Raw genomic sequence first — 15,894 nt, 5'->3', positions numbered from 1 at the left:
GGACAAAACCACCTGCATCAGTCCGACTTTTATCCAAGGGAGGGATTTTAACCAATAGAATAGGAATTGGCGAGATTAGATTAATTTCAGCCCTTGTGTCTCCATGGATCTGTAGACTAAGAGGGTTGTCATGGTATCCCCTTGTCGGGTCAAATGCCATATTCCTTTACTCTCCTGCATTTTACGCAAAATTTTATTTTACTTCATTTTATTTCCTTCAAAACCACCCGACAAACCCCTGCCGACGGGTGCCTGCCTAACAGAAGCCTTGTGACAACAGTAGTCACACGCACCCAAGAGAGCGCCGACCCAAGGATTCTTCCACACACGAATACGACTCACTATCATGCACCTGAAGTTAAAGTGCCCTTACAGTTGTAGATAAGCTAACTGCACTGACTACAGATCCTGGAAAATAGATTTCCATGAGACCCATAAAGCTCGCTGAGATAGAGGGTAAGTAGCATAAAAAGGCTGAAGATATTTTTCTAACGCTAAGAATAAACTGGTTTAAAGCTTAAAAAATAATAAGCCGTGAATGTTTCATTGACTCTCTAAACATGCAGGCTTGAAATGCGTTCTTATGTGTATGTACATTTTTCGCTTTTATGTTATCAAAACAGTTGTACACACTGATATATTTACAAAACAGTTTCCTTTTCTGTTACCAGCAGGACAACTGGTCAAGAATCTCCTTAACCAATTAGGATTTTGCTTCGCGAGAATTTGACCCTCCTCGCGCAAATGAATATTAGTAAAATGAATACTCCAACCGCCTCGATTCCACTTGCAAACAAGAAAGCTATGGGATATGACCTGGTCTTGTCAGCCACCAAACCTGAAAATATGAAAATTAAAGAAGAAACCAATAGTGCAGTGTTAAGTCAAGGCTAAGGCAATAAGTATTAGCTTTACTTAGCCCATCTATTTTTCCGCGACTACAGCAAAGCTTTTTCTGTCCCTATACTGTTCTGAAACGAGTGAGAAGTGGTTAAGGGGAGAAGATAAAATTCTAATTAACCTGTAATCATACCTGTTGACGCAGCCTCTATTCTATAAGTGAAAAGACGAGTTTGTCAGTAACGCTAGCGAAGTAGACATGGGTGAGGAGCTGTTTTCCCATTCTAGTCCATGTAACCCTTGCCCACGAAGATTTCAGTACCGTCGTCCAGTTTTCTCATCGAAAAAAAAGAAGGCAAAACATTAATTTACGAAGGACTCTGTTTTTCCCACGATCAGATTTCATAAAAACGACAAATTCTTTTACATTTTCCTTCGTTCCTAATAATTCAATCACTATTCTGCGTGGACATTCTTTCATTTACTCTATCTTTCCTTCCATCTTAATTATTATTTTTTTACTCTTTTCTTATCAATTTTCGTTTTTGTAAGAATATTTTCCACAAACCTCCGATGGGTGCACCAAACAAAATTGCCGAAGTAAGGCACAATTGGTAAAAGCCAAACCCCTGCGCTCTTTGTTTCTGTGTGAGAACTTGCAAACAAGAAAGATTTACTCCAATAGTTATCAAACCATCAACGAGGCCATTTGAAATAGAAAAAAAGAGAAGCCACGTCCAGTTGATTGCCAGGGGCAGCAAAACAGAAGTCACCATTGCGCCGCACATACCGAATGCAAGTACCACACTTTGCGAACCGATGACGTCACACAGCTTAGAGCCCAGTATTCTTGTAAGTAGAGATGTGATTCCAATGCAGGAATAAAGCCAAGCTACTAAATCAGTGTCGACACCGAGTTCCTCAGAGTACCGAGCCTAGAAAATACGACACAGTTTAGTGACCATTTGTGTAAAAATTATCCACAACCTTGAGGTTAATATTTCTCCCAGTCTTTCTTTCCAAGATTTTTCATCCCTGAAAGTATAACTTAATCAATGAATTGCTTCTATTTTTCTTTCCTGAGTCTTTGTTTCCTTTTTTGGGTTGTTTGCTTTTTTTTTTTCGGTTAATTTATTTTTTTTTTTTAAATTCCTGTTTTACTCCAGTGACGAGACGCCTCAATTAAAGGGGACACTTGTGCTCTACAGATGCCTATTTGGTCCCGACTGAAAATATCCTCACTGATCTTGCCTATAGTTGGGACAGGTGTCCCTTGAAAGCTAAATATATCTGAAGCCATTATTGGGAATTTTAGTATTAAGCTCCCGTATGTATAACATAAAAATCAGCACTAAGTTACTTACTAAATGGACGATGGGGATAGTATGGCCAATAAAGACGAAAAAGCTTGAAATGGCAAGTACTACAAACGTGATATTTCTCCACATAGACAGATCCAGAATTTTACTTGTTTCCTTCGTTTTGGATAGTTTAGTTTCTTCAACACTTTCTCCGGCTTCTTCACAGGCCACATTGGGGTCCAGCGTCCAACCCATGACGAAAATTACCAAAGTGCAACCGCTCATACCTCTGAAAGCGCCCCTCCAACCATATGCATCTATGAGTGCCTGACATACGGGGCTCATAACAACTAATGAAGCCCCCGTACTCATTGTTATTAAGCCTGTGGCAAGCGAACGATGTTTTATGAAACATCGTGGGACAATCTCGAAGACTGAGATGTAAATAAGACTTGAACCAAATCCAAATATTCCTCCGTAAGTGAGAAGCATAAGATAAAGATTGGGGACTAGCGACGTCAATAAGAGTCCGGCTGCGCTCATCAGTGATCCACATACAACCACTGCACGTGCGCCAAAACAGTCTGTCAGTCTTCCAGCGATAGGACCAAAGAGACCAGAGGATGCCATGGCAAAAGAACCCATCCATGCTGAAGGACGAAAGAGATATCTTTGAAAATATTCGTATACTACCACATTCTACATCAATCTGACTTAATACTTTGCGTTACTGAACTAAATCTTGAAGTTTCGTCGCTTGGAAAAAAGTTGTCAGCCTAGACGAAAATCACTTAAAATCAGATGACTATAAATTGACTATATTTGTACATGTTACCAGTTTAAAGATTCTTCAAGATCTAAATCTGCACGTGACAAGCGGCGGAAATAGGGAGATCTGAAAGACCTTTACACCGTTTGTTGATTTACTGCTTTTTCGATAGTTAACGATAAAAAAATTCATACATTCCTACTCACCAGTATCAGATTTTCCTTCTTTAAATTCATCAAGAAGAAAAGGAAATATTACTCCAAAACAGTAGGTGCATCCTAAAACTATGATATTGGAAGCTGCTCCGACTGCACACACAACCCAAGCCCACTTAGTATCCGGCTGACGAAGTTTTCTCTCTTTGAAAGTTTGGGTTTCATCGCCATTCTCGATTGATTGGGACACTGCCTTATTTTCCATTGTAATATCAACAGAGATCATTGACATTAAACAAGCGTCAAGCAAGGTGACAGGCTAAACTGAAAAGAGTACGGAGAAGTTCAGTAAAAACTGAGAAATTTTCTCACTTTGTTCTCATGCAAAGAATTAAGGCCGTAATTCTTAATAAAGAAACCACAACTTTTAGTTTGCAAGACATGTTTCGACATTCTTATGTCATCTTCAGTTGTAAATGCGATTTTAACGGTTGTACATTTGAATTTATATGAAATTACGTTACAAATTACGTATTGTTTACGTACGATTTGAATATTAAATACGAAAAAACGTGACAAAGCACGTGCTAGATGGGGAAAGAAGGAGAAAAGAAAAATAATGATAATCATAAGAAAAATTATTATGATAACAGAATCAAAAGGAAAGAGACAGCTCTAGATGCTTCAATTGCTGATTAAGGATGGGTTTGTCCCACTTAATATGCAATGCCTCTTTGATCTTAATTTCGTATTTCGAAGCGGCAGAATCTAAAATGGTGAAACATTCTGTACCACAAGAGTCGAGACAGGCCTTTGATGATTGTAGGTGCTTGTAAATGTGTGAAGTTTTTTCAGACAAGAGGTGCTCACGAACCCGTGTACAGATGTGGCGAGTGGTCTCACCAATATAACTGGCATTACAGCCAGCACACGAAAATTTATAAACGACACGCGAACGTAGACCTGGTGGTACTGAATCTTTCACACTGAACAAGTTTCTGAGCTTAAACGTATTGAAGACTAACTTAATATCTAAATCAGGTCTACAATAACGTTTCAGTAGTTGCCTTAACTTGGTTTGAGCGATGTCAGAAAACCGCCCAACATAAGGAAGTTTAAAATAATGCGAAGAAGGTTTTCCGGAGTTTAATGTGGCGTTATGCGTGGGAGAAGGATTATAGCTCTTGGCCAGATGCCTGGAGATAATCCTGTCTATGACGCTGGAAGGGAAACAATTTTTCCGTAGCAAGAAAATAAGTTTTTGTACATCCTTGTGGAAACCAACCCAGGAATTATTGATCTTATATACTCTGTCAACCAAAGTTCTTATTAAACCTAATTTGTACATCATAGGAGTGAAGCTAAAATAATTCGTCAGAAGACCAGTAAACGTCTTCTTGCGGTAGACGCTAGTAATTATGGATGGATTACTGTTGTCAATCAATATGTCTAAGAACGATAATTTCTCATTAATTTCCTTTTCCATTGTGAAGCGAATACTGGGGTGTCTGGTGTTTAAATAATCAAAGAACAATACCGCGTCCTTCTCATTATTGAACAAACAGAAGGTGTCATCGACATAGCGTCTGTAGAAAACAACTTCAGATAATGAAAAGTTGTCTAACCAGGTTTTTTCATGATGTCCCATAAAGAGATTTGCAAGTACTGGAGCAAGTGGGGACCCCATGGCAACTCCATCTATCTGATCGTAAAACACTCCCTCAAACAGAAAACCGGTTTCAGTTGTCGCAAAGGCAAAAAGCCTTCTTAATTAATTAAGGCCGTCCTTTGATATGTCACGCAACACTTGACTTAACAGGAAGCATTGCGTGACATTAAAGAAAATGGCCCAAAAGGAGAATTCTCACTCTCGTTTCAGCTCTGTGGTAGGAAGATGAGAGATCCTGGGAACGGGGGTGTGTGACCCTGATTAACTTTTACAGCCACATCTTCTAAAATGTTTTACAGGTGCTACCTATCCTGAGGGTAATATTTCCAGATTAAGAACCAAAGATTTTATCCGACTTTACGATCTAATCTGCGATTCAGTAGACTTACAAGAGAAGCCTCCGAACAAACCGACAACGCTGGCACCGATCGGACGAATCTCCTAATCTACGACTAAGTTTAGTAGAGGAATCCTTCTCCAAAATTTGCTACATAAAATTTATCCACAGCCACTTTACACATGCTTTAGAACGAGGCATTAATGCATACAAATTTACACAAACTTTCGTGGCATACGCGTTACATCGAGGAATATTCACAACTTCCGAAGCATGGAAAGCATACTATAATTGGAGATTCGAAGGGATTGCATATCAAAATACTTTTATAGCTATTTGCGATTCAGCATTTACCAACATGCAACAGACCGTGACTGACTTTCGTTTTATTTTACAAAATAATTTCGTCACATGTGTTTCCAGGAGCCTGGCGCACTACCTTAAATTGGTATCATACTTTACTGTTATATGTTATACTCTTGACATGTTTGAGGGACATTAAATCATGAAATAATTCTCGCAGCGATGTTTCCCGACTTCTGTACAATAGGCTTTATTTTGCAACGTGAGGTACATTTTTTGCGCCGATCATGGTATTGCTGTCCAGCCCCCTCTCTTGTCCATTCCCGAAGCTCATATGAAGCATTTCAAAGCCATAATTTCCGGCTTCAGTTCGAGACGTTCATGTCCTGTTTACTCATAAAACATTACAACTGAAGGCAAAAAAAGTCATAAAAAGGTTTGAAATTATTTGAGGGGGTTTTCAGCCAGGATAAGTTGATTACGTAATGTTTTCAAAAATGATTTGTCTGGGTTTTCAGCTAGGACAGGTTGATTACGTAATGTTTTCAAGTAAGACCGGATGTACAACCCTGATGTACAACCCAACTGGAGTACCTGCTTTTCGAAGCTGATCTTGAGATGAAACCTTTCTTGTATACGTACCTCGTGCAAAACTGGGGTGGTTAGATTTTTTGGAACCTCTTTCAAGCAGACTCCCTCGAGAACTTACTCGCGTGGTGTTCAGTCAAAAGAACAGGGTGCTGCTTATGGTTTGTAAACATTATGTATTGTTTAGGCTTGGGACAGAACTCATCTGCATCGCAAATGCAGTCCACCTTTTATTCAACAGATATTTTAAACAATGTAAAGGGGAATTAGCGAGATTTCAGGCTTAGTTTGGGTATCCCAGGTTTGCCTGCAGACGGAGGGGTTGTTACGTAAGTATCACTAACTGGTACACAACATTTTTCCTTGTGTACTAGCTCATTGCTTACATTACCATCTTCTCGGGCGGCATAAAATGACACCAAAACTCTAACATCTTTTACCGTTTCAGCCGTTCGGGTCGACATTCTTTCAGATCTTTCATTCGATGGATTCGAACACTTTCTGGTCTTTCTGGATACGATCTGAAGCGCTACCACGACCAGGCGGTATACAAAAATAACACTAAAGGTCATGGTCCATGTGCAAATGTTAACTATATCAACTTATGCCTATTGTGTTACCATTGTTTGGACCTACTACGAAGATCAAAGACATCAAAGGTCAAGCAAAGATGAGCAAAGGACGGAAAAGACCAGAAAACAGTGTCACGGCTGCCAAGGTTTATTGATCTTTGTTGAGAACTCTGCAATACCTTACGTTCAAATCCCGTACGGCCCAGAACTTTTTTAAGGCCTTATTTTCACTACTAGTTCACCAGTATTCATAACTGCGAGGATCGCTTCTATATTTGTTTCTTCAAAGCAGTGCACACACACGATTTTCATATATTTACAGTCATGTATCTTCAGTTCTGATCAATACAAAGTGCAAAGTTGAATTTAAATGTATAACAAAATGCTAATTGGACAAACAAACAATAGAAACAGAACAATGAATGCAATTACAAGGAAAGTTTCAAATTAACATGATAAAGTTGATGATCAAGTAGATCGTGTTTTAGTGTTAATGAACCAGGATAATACAATAGGCCAATAAGGAACATGATTAGGTGCATATATTACGTAAGGTATGTTACGTACTACATGTCCCAAAGCGGTACTTTAAATAGCCAAGTTGCATACATGTTTGTCAATTGTAGCTTTAAGATTTGGTCGTGAATATTAAAGTTTTGGTCAGCCGTTTTAAATCCACATTGTAGTGATGTTATTCCGCGCTTGGATACAACAGATCTCTTGTTAAATCTAGTTTGCTGGAGATGGTGTCGCCTTTTTCAATGCAAACATCATGCAAAACTACACTCGCAAGAGTTGTTGTCTTCACTCGAGTCGGTCCACCCTCACTCATCCTTAAAAGAACACTCCACCGTCCTTTCAGTTGTCCATAGGTGCCTTCTGTGACCATCCTAGTTCGACTTAACCAGTAATTGAAGTATCTGTGTTTCTCTGTTAATACTGCATTTCTGTGGGGTTTTAGGAGCTACGGCTGGAACGGAAAAGCGGAATCCCCGAAATAAGTGGACGCACAATCACATCAGCTATCTTAAGTCCAATATCTGGGAGAAAATTCTGTTCTTTTAACTTTTCCCAGAGATCGTAGCCTGAAGATGATGGCATCACGAGAGTTAGCCGGAAAGCCGCAGCTGCCCCAAATAAAGCTATATCTTAAATCTACCATGTCTACCATGGCCATCAACACCACTGAATAACAGTTTTTAAAATTATGGTATTCTTTACACGAGGCGGCTCCTCCTGGTGGGCATTTAATCAGAATGTGGCAACCATCAATTGCAATTCTACAGAAAGGAAACTGCCACCTGTCATTCATTTCCTTCATCTAATCTTTAAGTCCTGCTCGATAGATGGCATGTGCTTTATAACAGATTTTTGTCAAATGCAATCAACGATTAGTTCACAAACCTGAGTCACAATCTCGCGTACAGTTGAAATACCCAGTCCAACCATTTTCGCTCTAGTGTAATGATATCGTCTGGAAAGAGGGGACGTCTGCCATTCAGGGGATATTGGGTCTTCATATTTTTATTGTCTGGCGTTCAAGGTCATTTCAGATTCGACTCAGAATGAAATTAAAAGAATCCTTCGAAATCCTGAAATTTTTCTTAAATCTTTCATGGGTATACGTGTTCCATACTGTCTCCCGATAGCCGTTGTTTCTCGCCAAATGTCGGCAAGGTCGTTGATAAACTCTATCGGTAGCCATAGATTGCTTACTTGAGAGCAATAAAAGCCCAACCGAAGGAAATAAAAGAATCATCCGCTTCCTTCGTAATGCAACATACATGAGGGCACTTTCTGAAGACATCCTTATGCGCTGGTTTCCCTGAAAAAGCGTCCTAATGAAAGCTATCCTTTCTTTCAAACTACCATCTTGAAAGTTGAATTTTGGCGCGAAAATTGTTATCACCCCCAGTCCCTTGCGTATGTGCTATTAGGTGCAACACACGATACGCCAATGTCACCAATGTCGTCCACAGTCGAGCCTGATTAAATTAGGTTCGGCGCATTAGAGGAGCGGCTTTTGAACTAGGCCTTAGTCTTGTAAATCACCGTCACGCGCTTGTTAAATAGAAAATCACGCATCACATTGTGATGTCCGGTCCCGCGTCACGCGGATATTAATTTGGGTTCAATCACTTGTCACCCTGCAAATTTTGGGGTCATCACGTATCACGCAAAAAGCCTTTGCCACTCGTCTAAGGTCTCATCCGTATAAATGAAACACATACTCTTCGAAACATTTTCGGCTACAGAAGGAATGCAATTCAATTGATATTCTATTGTAGCGTAGTTGGTTTATCAGCCCTTTTTGTTGGAAACACCTTGTTTCTTTGATTTTACCCAAATTTAATTTTAACTTCTTTAAATTCAACCACCAATAAATTCTTGTAGAAAGACTAAATGAAACTTGTAGCTACAGAATTGGTTGTAAACAAAAATAATTTTGAATGATTTCTTTAAGATTACGTTCATAGTGAGTACACCGAACACGCACAAGTGTAATGGAAATAGTTGTACGTATTAATATAATTATAAGACAGTTTCCTTTTCTATCACTAGCAGCGCAGTTGAAGATGAGTTCTCTGAGTCAGTCTGGATTTTCGTCTGCGTGAATTCGACTCTCCTCACACAAATAAATATAAGCAAAATCAAGACTCCTATAGCCTCGATTCCACCAGCACACAAGAAAGCAGTAGGATACGAGTTGGTCTTGTCAGCCACTAAACCTGGAAATACAATCAAGAGAATAAATAGTCTATTAAGAACATTTAGAATCGGTCGTTTTAATGTTCCTGAGGGGCTTATTTCTGTGTGCATTTAAAAACAAACTAAAGCAGACGTTTTCAAAAACAACAAGATTTAGAACTGCAATGCTACCTAGCTCAAACGTACAACGGAACAACGCCGTCTCTTTTTGCCTTCAGGATTATTTTGTTTCCTTATTCCTTCAGTTTGGAGTTTTCATTAGGAAGGATACCAGAGATACACGAGCACCACCAACAACCAATTTTTTTTTTAATATTCTGTTCTCTCTCTTCACGTTTTAACGATTGAGCCAAAAAATTTTATTATTATCATTTTCTATCCCTATGAGAGGACGTTCAGTCTGGATTTCGTAAATCTTTTAATCTCTTACTGTGGCCGTGGGACAAGGACAAGAATCTAAGTCCATGTGGAGATTTAGCAAATGGTGGAATCACTCAGTCGAGTGCTTTCTTTTGTTCGGTTTTTTGTAACTTCGTCCGCACGTTTGTTCGTTCGTTTTCAATTAACTTCGTTTGCCCCTTTGTTCGTTCGTTTGTACCTTCGTTCGCTTGTTTGTACCTTCGTTCGCTCGTTTTAACTTCGTTCGCTCGTTTGTTCGTCGGTTCATAAGTTCGTTTGTTTGTGAATTCGTTCCTTCATTCATTTCTTTCTTTCTTCATTCATTCTTTCAGTTAACGTCATTTCCTTCTTTTCTTTATTTTTCTCTTCTTTATTTCATTCATTTTTTTCATTCTCAGATTTTTTGCCCTAACAACTTACACATTCGAATTTTTTAGACTTACCTCCAATTGGTGCACCAAACAAAAGCGCCGTACAAACACACAATTGATAAAAGCCAAATCCCTGAGCTTTCTGTCTCTGTGTCAGAATTTGTAAGGATGAAAAAACTGCTCCAACGGCTATCAGACCATCAGCAAGGCCATAGACTATAGAAAAACAAAGTAGCCACGTCCAGTTAGTAGCTAGGGGTAACAAAACAGAATCAGCCACCGCACCAACTGTTCCAAATACGAGCAGCACTCTATGAGGGCCGATGATGTCACAAAGCTTGGACCCCAGTATTCTGGTTAGAAGAGATGAGAGTCCAATGCAAGAGTAAAGCCATGTCATTAAATTTTTGGTGACACCGAGATCCTCACTGTACCTGCCCTAAGAAATTCAGAGAAATAGTTAAGCGGTCGTTAGGTGGTGGTGTAAGACTATTTTTTCTAGATAATTTCCCTGGCTTAACAGCAATGGAATCTTTCTACCGGGGCAATCAAATTATGCAGGCTCATACTGTGTCATTAGGCCTGTCCCGATTGTGTACGGCGACTTTTAGCTCTTGGAGCAATTTTTGCGGTTCTAGTAACTTCGAGCAATTTTTGCCTTTCTAAATAATTCTTGGGTAAATTATTGCTTTAAAGGGTATATCAAGCTTGAAAAAGTCAACAATTTCATGTAAAACTAACCGATAACCTGTCACTTGTCGACGTTTCGCAAGCCTTTTGCGATATGTATCTAATATCATAACTGATATTTGGCTAAATTGACGTTCGACAAGACGTCGAGTGAACCTTTTGATTTGTTCCTTTAGTATTAAGTATCTTTAAATTTCTCCCATATTTACCAGTGACTCTTTAATGGAAAATTTCAAGCTATTTTTCTTCACAGATGTTTAGCAATTATTGTGTACAACCAAAAAATTTCAACTGTACGCGAGGTTGTGACTAATTAAAGTTTAAATAAAAATATCAAGAAATTTAGGTAGCAACTTTTTAAATTCAGGTAACAACTTTTTGGATTTTTGACAATTTTTCAGCGAGTTTTTGGCATTCAAGTGAGCAACTTTCCAGCATTTTACGAGTACAATCGGTACAGGCCTAACGTCATTAAAGAAGATCCATAGTTCAGACTGATTTTGTTTTAGAGATACTGTTAAACGATAAAAATACAACTATGTTTAATCTGAAATATCCTAAGAGTTTCCTTATATTGGTGTTGGGGAAAGGAATGGAAATATCATATTACTTTAAACCATTCCTGCAAAAATATAAAAATCATAACTAACCTATTGACAGAATATTATTCACATCTGAAGGGGTATCTTAAGAGAAAATTGCCTTAGAAGACCGTTACATAGCAACATCATGATTACAAAAGTTGGAGAAGAGGGGGCGTTCATAAGTACCGCCCCCAAGTTGCTACGTGCTAGTCATAATAACTATCTAATTGCGAAACATGAAGGGTATTACATGTTTTACACCTTTAAGAACGAGAGGTGTCGAACGTGACCTTTTACCAGAGAGATTCACTCTTCCTGGATTAACAAATTAACTTAATTAATAACATAGCTTTCCCAAGACACTATCACGAGTTCTAATTACCGTAGAAACTGAACAACTGTTACCATGTCAACTTCGCAATCATAACGAGGAAAACGTGACCAAACTCTACCTTTAAGATAAGACTCCCAAAAGGAATAAGAAGTAATCAACCTGCCTTTTTATAATTTTTTTGCAGGAATGGTTTAAAGTAATATGATATTTCCATTCCTTTCCCCAACACCAAAATAAGGAAACTCTTACGATATTTCAGATTAGATATAGTTGTATTTTTATCGTTTAACAATACGCATTTACCCTCATCAATGGAACACCTGTTTTCGAGAAACACTAATTTTGGTTCCGAAGGAATCCATTAACGTTTCCACAACCTCGTTGCCAGCCCTTTTCCCCCTTGTTTGACTGCCCTCAAGCGAGGGAAAAAAGAGCCTGGAGACGAAGTTGACGTCTTCACGGTGTTGCTATGTGTCCAGAGCTCTGAAGCAAGCAAGCACTGCTAAAGCGCAAATGAAAAAAATTTTAGGCCTGTCTCGGCCCCCTATTGCAGCTACCGAACGATTTCGATAAAACAAGAATAATCTGTGAACTACTTACGAAATGTACGGTAGGGATGGTATGGCCGATAAAGACAAAAAAACTCGTGACACAAAGCACTACAAATGTAACATTTCCCCACATCGAAAAATCCAGAATTCTACATGTTTGCCGCGATTTGAATGGTTGAGTTTCCTCGACTGCTACTTCGGCTTCTTCATTGGCAACGTTGGGATCCAGAGTCCAAGCAATAAAAAAAATTATGGAAACAAAACAACCCATGCCTCTAAATGCACCCCTCCAACCGAAGAGATCAACAAGTGCTTGACACACAGGACTCATGACAACTAATGAAGCCCCCGTACTCATTGTTATTAGGCCTGTAGCTAGCGATCGATGTTTGATGAAATATCGAGGGACGATCTCGAAGATTGAGATGTAAATAAGGCTTGAACCAAATCCAGACATTCCACCGTACGTAAGAAGCATTAGATAAAGATTGGGAACTAGTGAGGTCAGCATGAGTCCAGCTGCGCTCATAAGTGATCCACAAATAACCACTACACGTGCGCCAAAACAATCTGTCAGTCTTCCAGCAACAGGACCGAAGAGGCCAGTGGCTGCAATGGCTAATGATCCTACCCATGCTGAAATAAGATATGTTTTATGCACTGGACCACTACGTGAAATGCACGAGGGAAGAATTTAACTTTTCATAATCAGGCTGCCTTTGTCAATTCATTCCCTCGGCCACAAACAAGCAAGTTTTGGCTTTTTATCTTCTTGGGAAATTTTTGAATGCTCTCAAGAGGGCCTCGTTGCATGGGGATGGTTCATGGACGGGGATGGTTGATTTTTTTCCATGGTGAAAATGAAAAATGTTTACGGTTAACTCTCTTTTACGACTAACGGTTAAAATTTTTCGTTTGCAGTTTTACAGCTAACGGTCAACCTTAGTGAGACCCTCTCAAAAAATTGATATGCTTACTTAACAATTTTTTTTCTGCATTTGGCTTATCAAACGCCTGAATTACATCAATTACCGTAAAAAAAAATCCACCCCTCTGTGAGTTTGAAGATTTCAACCTTTAGGAGGGGATTTCAGGGCAAACTCAGGAGGACCCAAAAGGCAGGTCACCACACCTTAATGAATGTTGTATAGAGCGTATGTTTCTTCCGATAAAAACTTACAATATTTAAACCTTTTAAGTACATGACGGTCCAGGAAGGGGGGGGGGGGGAGAGAAGAGGAGCTCATCACTGCGGTTCCCAATTTTAACCATAAGCTCAGGATTCAATATCAGCCTTATTGAGCCCAATGAGCTTCGTTCATAAGGAACAGCTTTCTCCTAGCTCACTGTATCAAATAGGGCCTCTTTTTTCAATTTTAGGGGTTCACCCTTCGCTAGGTCGTGGCGTGGGGGAAGGGGGGGAGCCTCCAGCTCCGGGCGCTTTTTCCCTTTGTACGACTCAGTCAATGTGTATCAGAGAAAAACTGCTTATGAAAGCTGACCCTATACTACTCACCGGTATTTGATTTTCCTTCGTTAAACTCGTCGAGGAGAAAAGGAAATATAATACCAAAGCAGTACGAACACCCTAAAACGATGATCAAAGAAACCACTCCAACTACACACACAATCCAAGACCAGTATGTATCTGGTTGACGTGATTTTCTTTCATTCTCCGTCCTTGTTTCTTTCACAGTCTCTTTGACACGAAAGCCGGAGACTGAGGCTTCTTCTTTCATTTGTATAGTATCCGTCTGGAAGCTGTGTATGAAATAAATGTTTCCATTTAATTGATTGAGCGTGTATTGAAAGGAGAATTAACTAATATCAATTGCAGACTATGTGCTGTAATAATTTAGGTTCAATCCAGGTGATTCAATTCGTCCATGTTCGTTCTCTAGTAATCATTGAGAATGCAGGTGCGCCTTAAGTATCCCAATATTACTCAGAAATGTCTTTTCAACCGGTTCGAACACCTTTGGTAAATTCAAGAACACCTACAGCCCCTTTAAGCAGATTGGGGACAAGGTGGAAGAACAAAAAAGGCCACGTATGAATGTGTTACTTTTCCCCAGTCTTACTCTGTTACTCATCACGTCCGTAATTAGAGACGCGCGTGGACACATCTATGAACTGAAATGTACTAAACTTGATTTACAGCATTATCCAAGTTAATAATCCAGCATCGACTCGGTAATAATTAATATCACAGCTTAGTTAAAGCTTGGCAACGGCAGCCGCAGCATTGTGAAAACGAAACTTGAAATATAGTTTATTTTATTTATGTTTTTAGAGGTGCTTGTGTCAATAGGCGCGGCGTCTATCTTCGCGTTTTTACCAGTTGGCGAGTGCTTTTGTCGAAGTTACAAATCGACGTTTTAACGTTGGAACTCGCGTAGTCAGCTGGAGAGCCCAGGACACACTTGCTGCCGAATCTTTTTTGAAACAATCCTAACTGCCTTAAATGAGGCGGAGAAATCTCTTAAGGCTAAAAAGTTAACACGATAAAGAATTCCCAACCCTGTTGAGTTAATCACATAGCTATTGGAGGTATTGATGGCAAAAATCATTGAGACGCATGCCTTGGTAGTGCTGTTTTAAGTTTAAACCACCGACGGCTTTTACTTAATTTCCAAATGATAATTCTGTTTAATGTACCTGTTGAAGGGTGTTCCAGTGGTCAATGAATGGAAAGCATTGTGTTCTTGTCACTTAAGCACCTGGTGTTTTTATGTAAATAAACGAATGTTATCGGTTAATTTGCCCCAAGTTTTTTTTTAGGTAAAGTTTTCGGTAATGACAAGGAACTCGGTATTACTTCATTACTTGCCTCTGCATCTAAACTTGCAAGCTCCAAGCATTTATATCACCAATAAGGAGCTTTAGTTCCGACTTCCAGATGCCGACAACTGTCAGGAATTAAGATGTTTTTCCTTGGAGCTGACTGAAGATCTCCTGAATGCAACGTTTAGTTTGAATGCGAAAAACGAGAGCAAAATTTTGAAACCCTGCGTTCCTCTAAGCAGATATCTGGTTTGGCATACTTGGTGAATAAGATTACTTGTTAGCCTACCTTACCTTTTTGGCCGCCCGAAAGGATGCCTTTATGATTACCACTAATTGTTTTGCGTATTTCTTTCGGATGGAAAATTTACAAGCATAATAATCAAAACACCTGTAGCTCCCGCTGACCAAATATGACACCTCGTTTTCTTGATTATCGATTTTAACTGACTGACTGAAATAGGACGAAGTGAAAAATTTTAAAGAGCACCGTTTTGCTTCTTCATTTCTAAACTTCTTTTCATTTTATTTTGTCTTCTTTTGCCAGTTATTCCGTTGACTTATTTATCAGAATGTTCTGCATCTTTCTGGAAGAAGAAGAAACATCAACCCCTTGAAATAGATCCCTCTTATCGCATACAAGCCAGAGATCAGGGTAGGCCATTCATAGCGTGGTATGTCCTGTAGCTAATTTTTGACTTAGCACAATTAAAACCCGTCTAGATATCAGCATATTAAACTCATTAAGGTATGGAGTCTCAGGAAACTTCGTTGAGTCTAGAAGGAATTCAGAGTTTCAATACTAACAGTGTAGTATTGCAAATAACAGACTAGCAGTCAATCGGAAGGGGTATGTTTCACCCAATTTTTTTTTTTTACTTTGTAGGTTTATTTTTATTGTTATTCATTTATTTCATTTTGTAAACCTTTTTCACCGC

The 15,894-nt window shown here is 39.1% G+C and overlaps 3 protein-coding genes across 4 annotated transcripts; all 3 read right to left on the bottom strand.

Moving 5' to 3' along the window:
* Nucleotides 1–1,970: 1,970 nt before the first annotated feature.
* On the bottom strand, nucleotides 1,971–2,810 carry LOC149047274 (monocarboxylate transporter 4-like). The gene has a single exon (XM_089204514.1). The coding sequence runs from the start codon at nucleotides 2,784–2,786 to the stop codon at nucleotides 2,121–2,123; it is 666 nt and encodes a 221-aa protein (XP_089060640.1). The 5' UTR covers nucleotides 2,787–2,810; the 3' UTR covers nucleotides 1,971–2,120.
* Nucleotides 2,811–3,470: 660 nt separating this feature from the next.
* On the bottom strand, nucleotides 3,471–4,826 carry LOC149047273 (uncharacterized). Its single transcript, XM_089203397.1, has one exon. It carries the CDS (start codon nucleotides 4,750–4,752, stop codon nucleotides 3,721–3,723), a length of 1,032 nt encoding a protein of 343 aa, XP_089059523.1. The 5' UTR covers nucleotides 4,753–4,826; the 3' UTR covers nucleotides 3,471–3,720.
* A 1,273-nt stretch (nucleotides 4,827–6,099) lies between these two features.
* On the bottom strand, nucleotides 6,100–15,345 carry LOC113675649 (monocarboxylate transporter 13). Of its 2 annotated transcripts, XM_089202682.1 has the most exons (6): nucleotides 15,251–15,323; nucleotides 14,831–15,127; nucleotides 13,689–13,933; nucleotides 12,222–12,808; nucleotides 10,086–10,452; nucleotides 6,100–9,263 (listed from the first exon to the last, which is right to left on the bottom strand). In XM_089202682.1, the coding sequence occupies exons 3-6, from the start codon at nucleotides 13,909–13,911 to the stop codon at nucleotides 9,067–9,069; spliced, it is 1,374 nt and encodes a 457-aa protein (XP_089058808.1). In that variant the 5' UTR covers nucleotides 13,912–13,933; nucleotides 14,831–15,127; nucleotides 15,251–15,323; the 3' UTR covers nucleotides 6,100–9,066. The 2 variants fall into 2 exon arrangements, with proteins under 2 accessions (XP_089058808.1, XP_089058809.1); XM_089202683.1 differs by lacking the exon at nucleotides 14,831–15,127 and having other exon boundaries at nucleotides 15,251–15,345.
* Nucleotides 15,346–15,894: the final 549 nt, after the last annotated feature.

This window comes from Pocillopora damicornis, chromosome 4 (assembly GCF_964200805.1).
Source record: "Pocillopora damicornis chromosome 4, jaPocDami1.2, whole genome shotgun sequence".
NCBI lineage: Eukaryota > Metazoa > Cnidaria > Anthozoa > Scleractinia > Pocilloporidae > Pocillopora > Pocillopora damicornis.
This window is presented reverse-complemented; position numbering and strand designations above follow the sequence as displayed.

Coding starts and splice junctions, on each gene's coding strand:
- LOC149047274 (XM_089204514.1), bottom strand. CDS start 2,786: ATGGGTTCTTTTGCCATGGCATCCTCTGGTCTCTTTGGTCCTATCGCT.
- LOC113675649 (XM_089202683.1), bottom strand. CDS start 13,911: ATGAAAGAAGAAGCCTCAGTCTCCGGCTTTCGTGTCAAAGAGACTGTG. Junction 12,809..13,688: donor CGAAGGAAAATCAAATACCG/GTGAGTAGTATA, acceptor ATCTTATTTCAG/CATGGGTAGGATCATTAGCC. Junction 9,264..10,085: donor GTTTGGTGCACCAATTGGAG/GTAAGTCTAAAA, acceptor TTGTATTTCCAG/GTTTAGTGGCTGACAAGACC.
- LOC149047273 (XM_089203397.1), bottom strand. CDS start 4,752: ATGGGGTCCCCACTTGCTCCAGTACTTGCAAATCTCTTTATGGGACAT.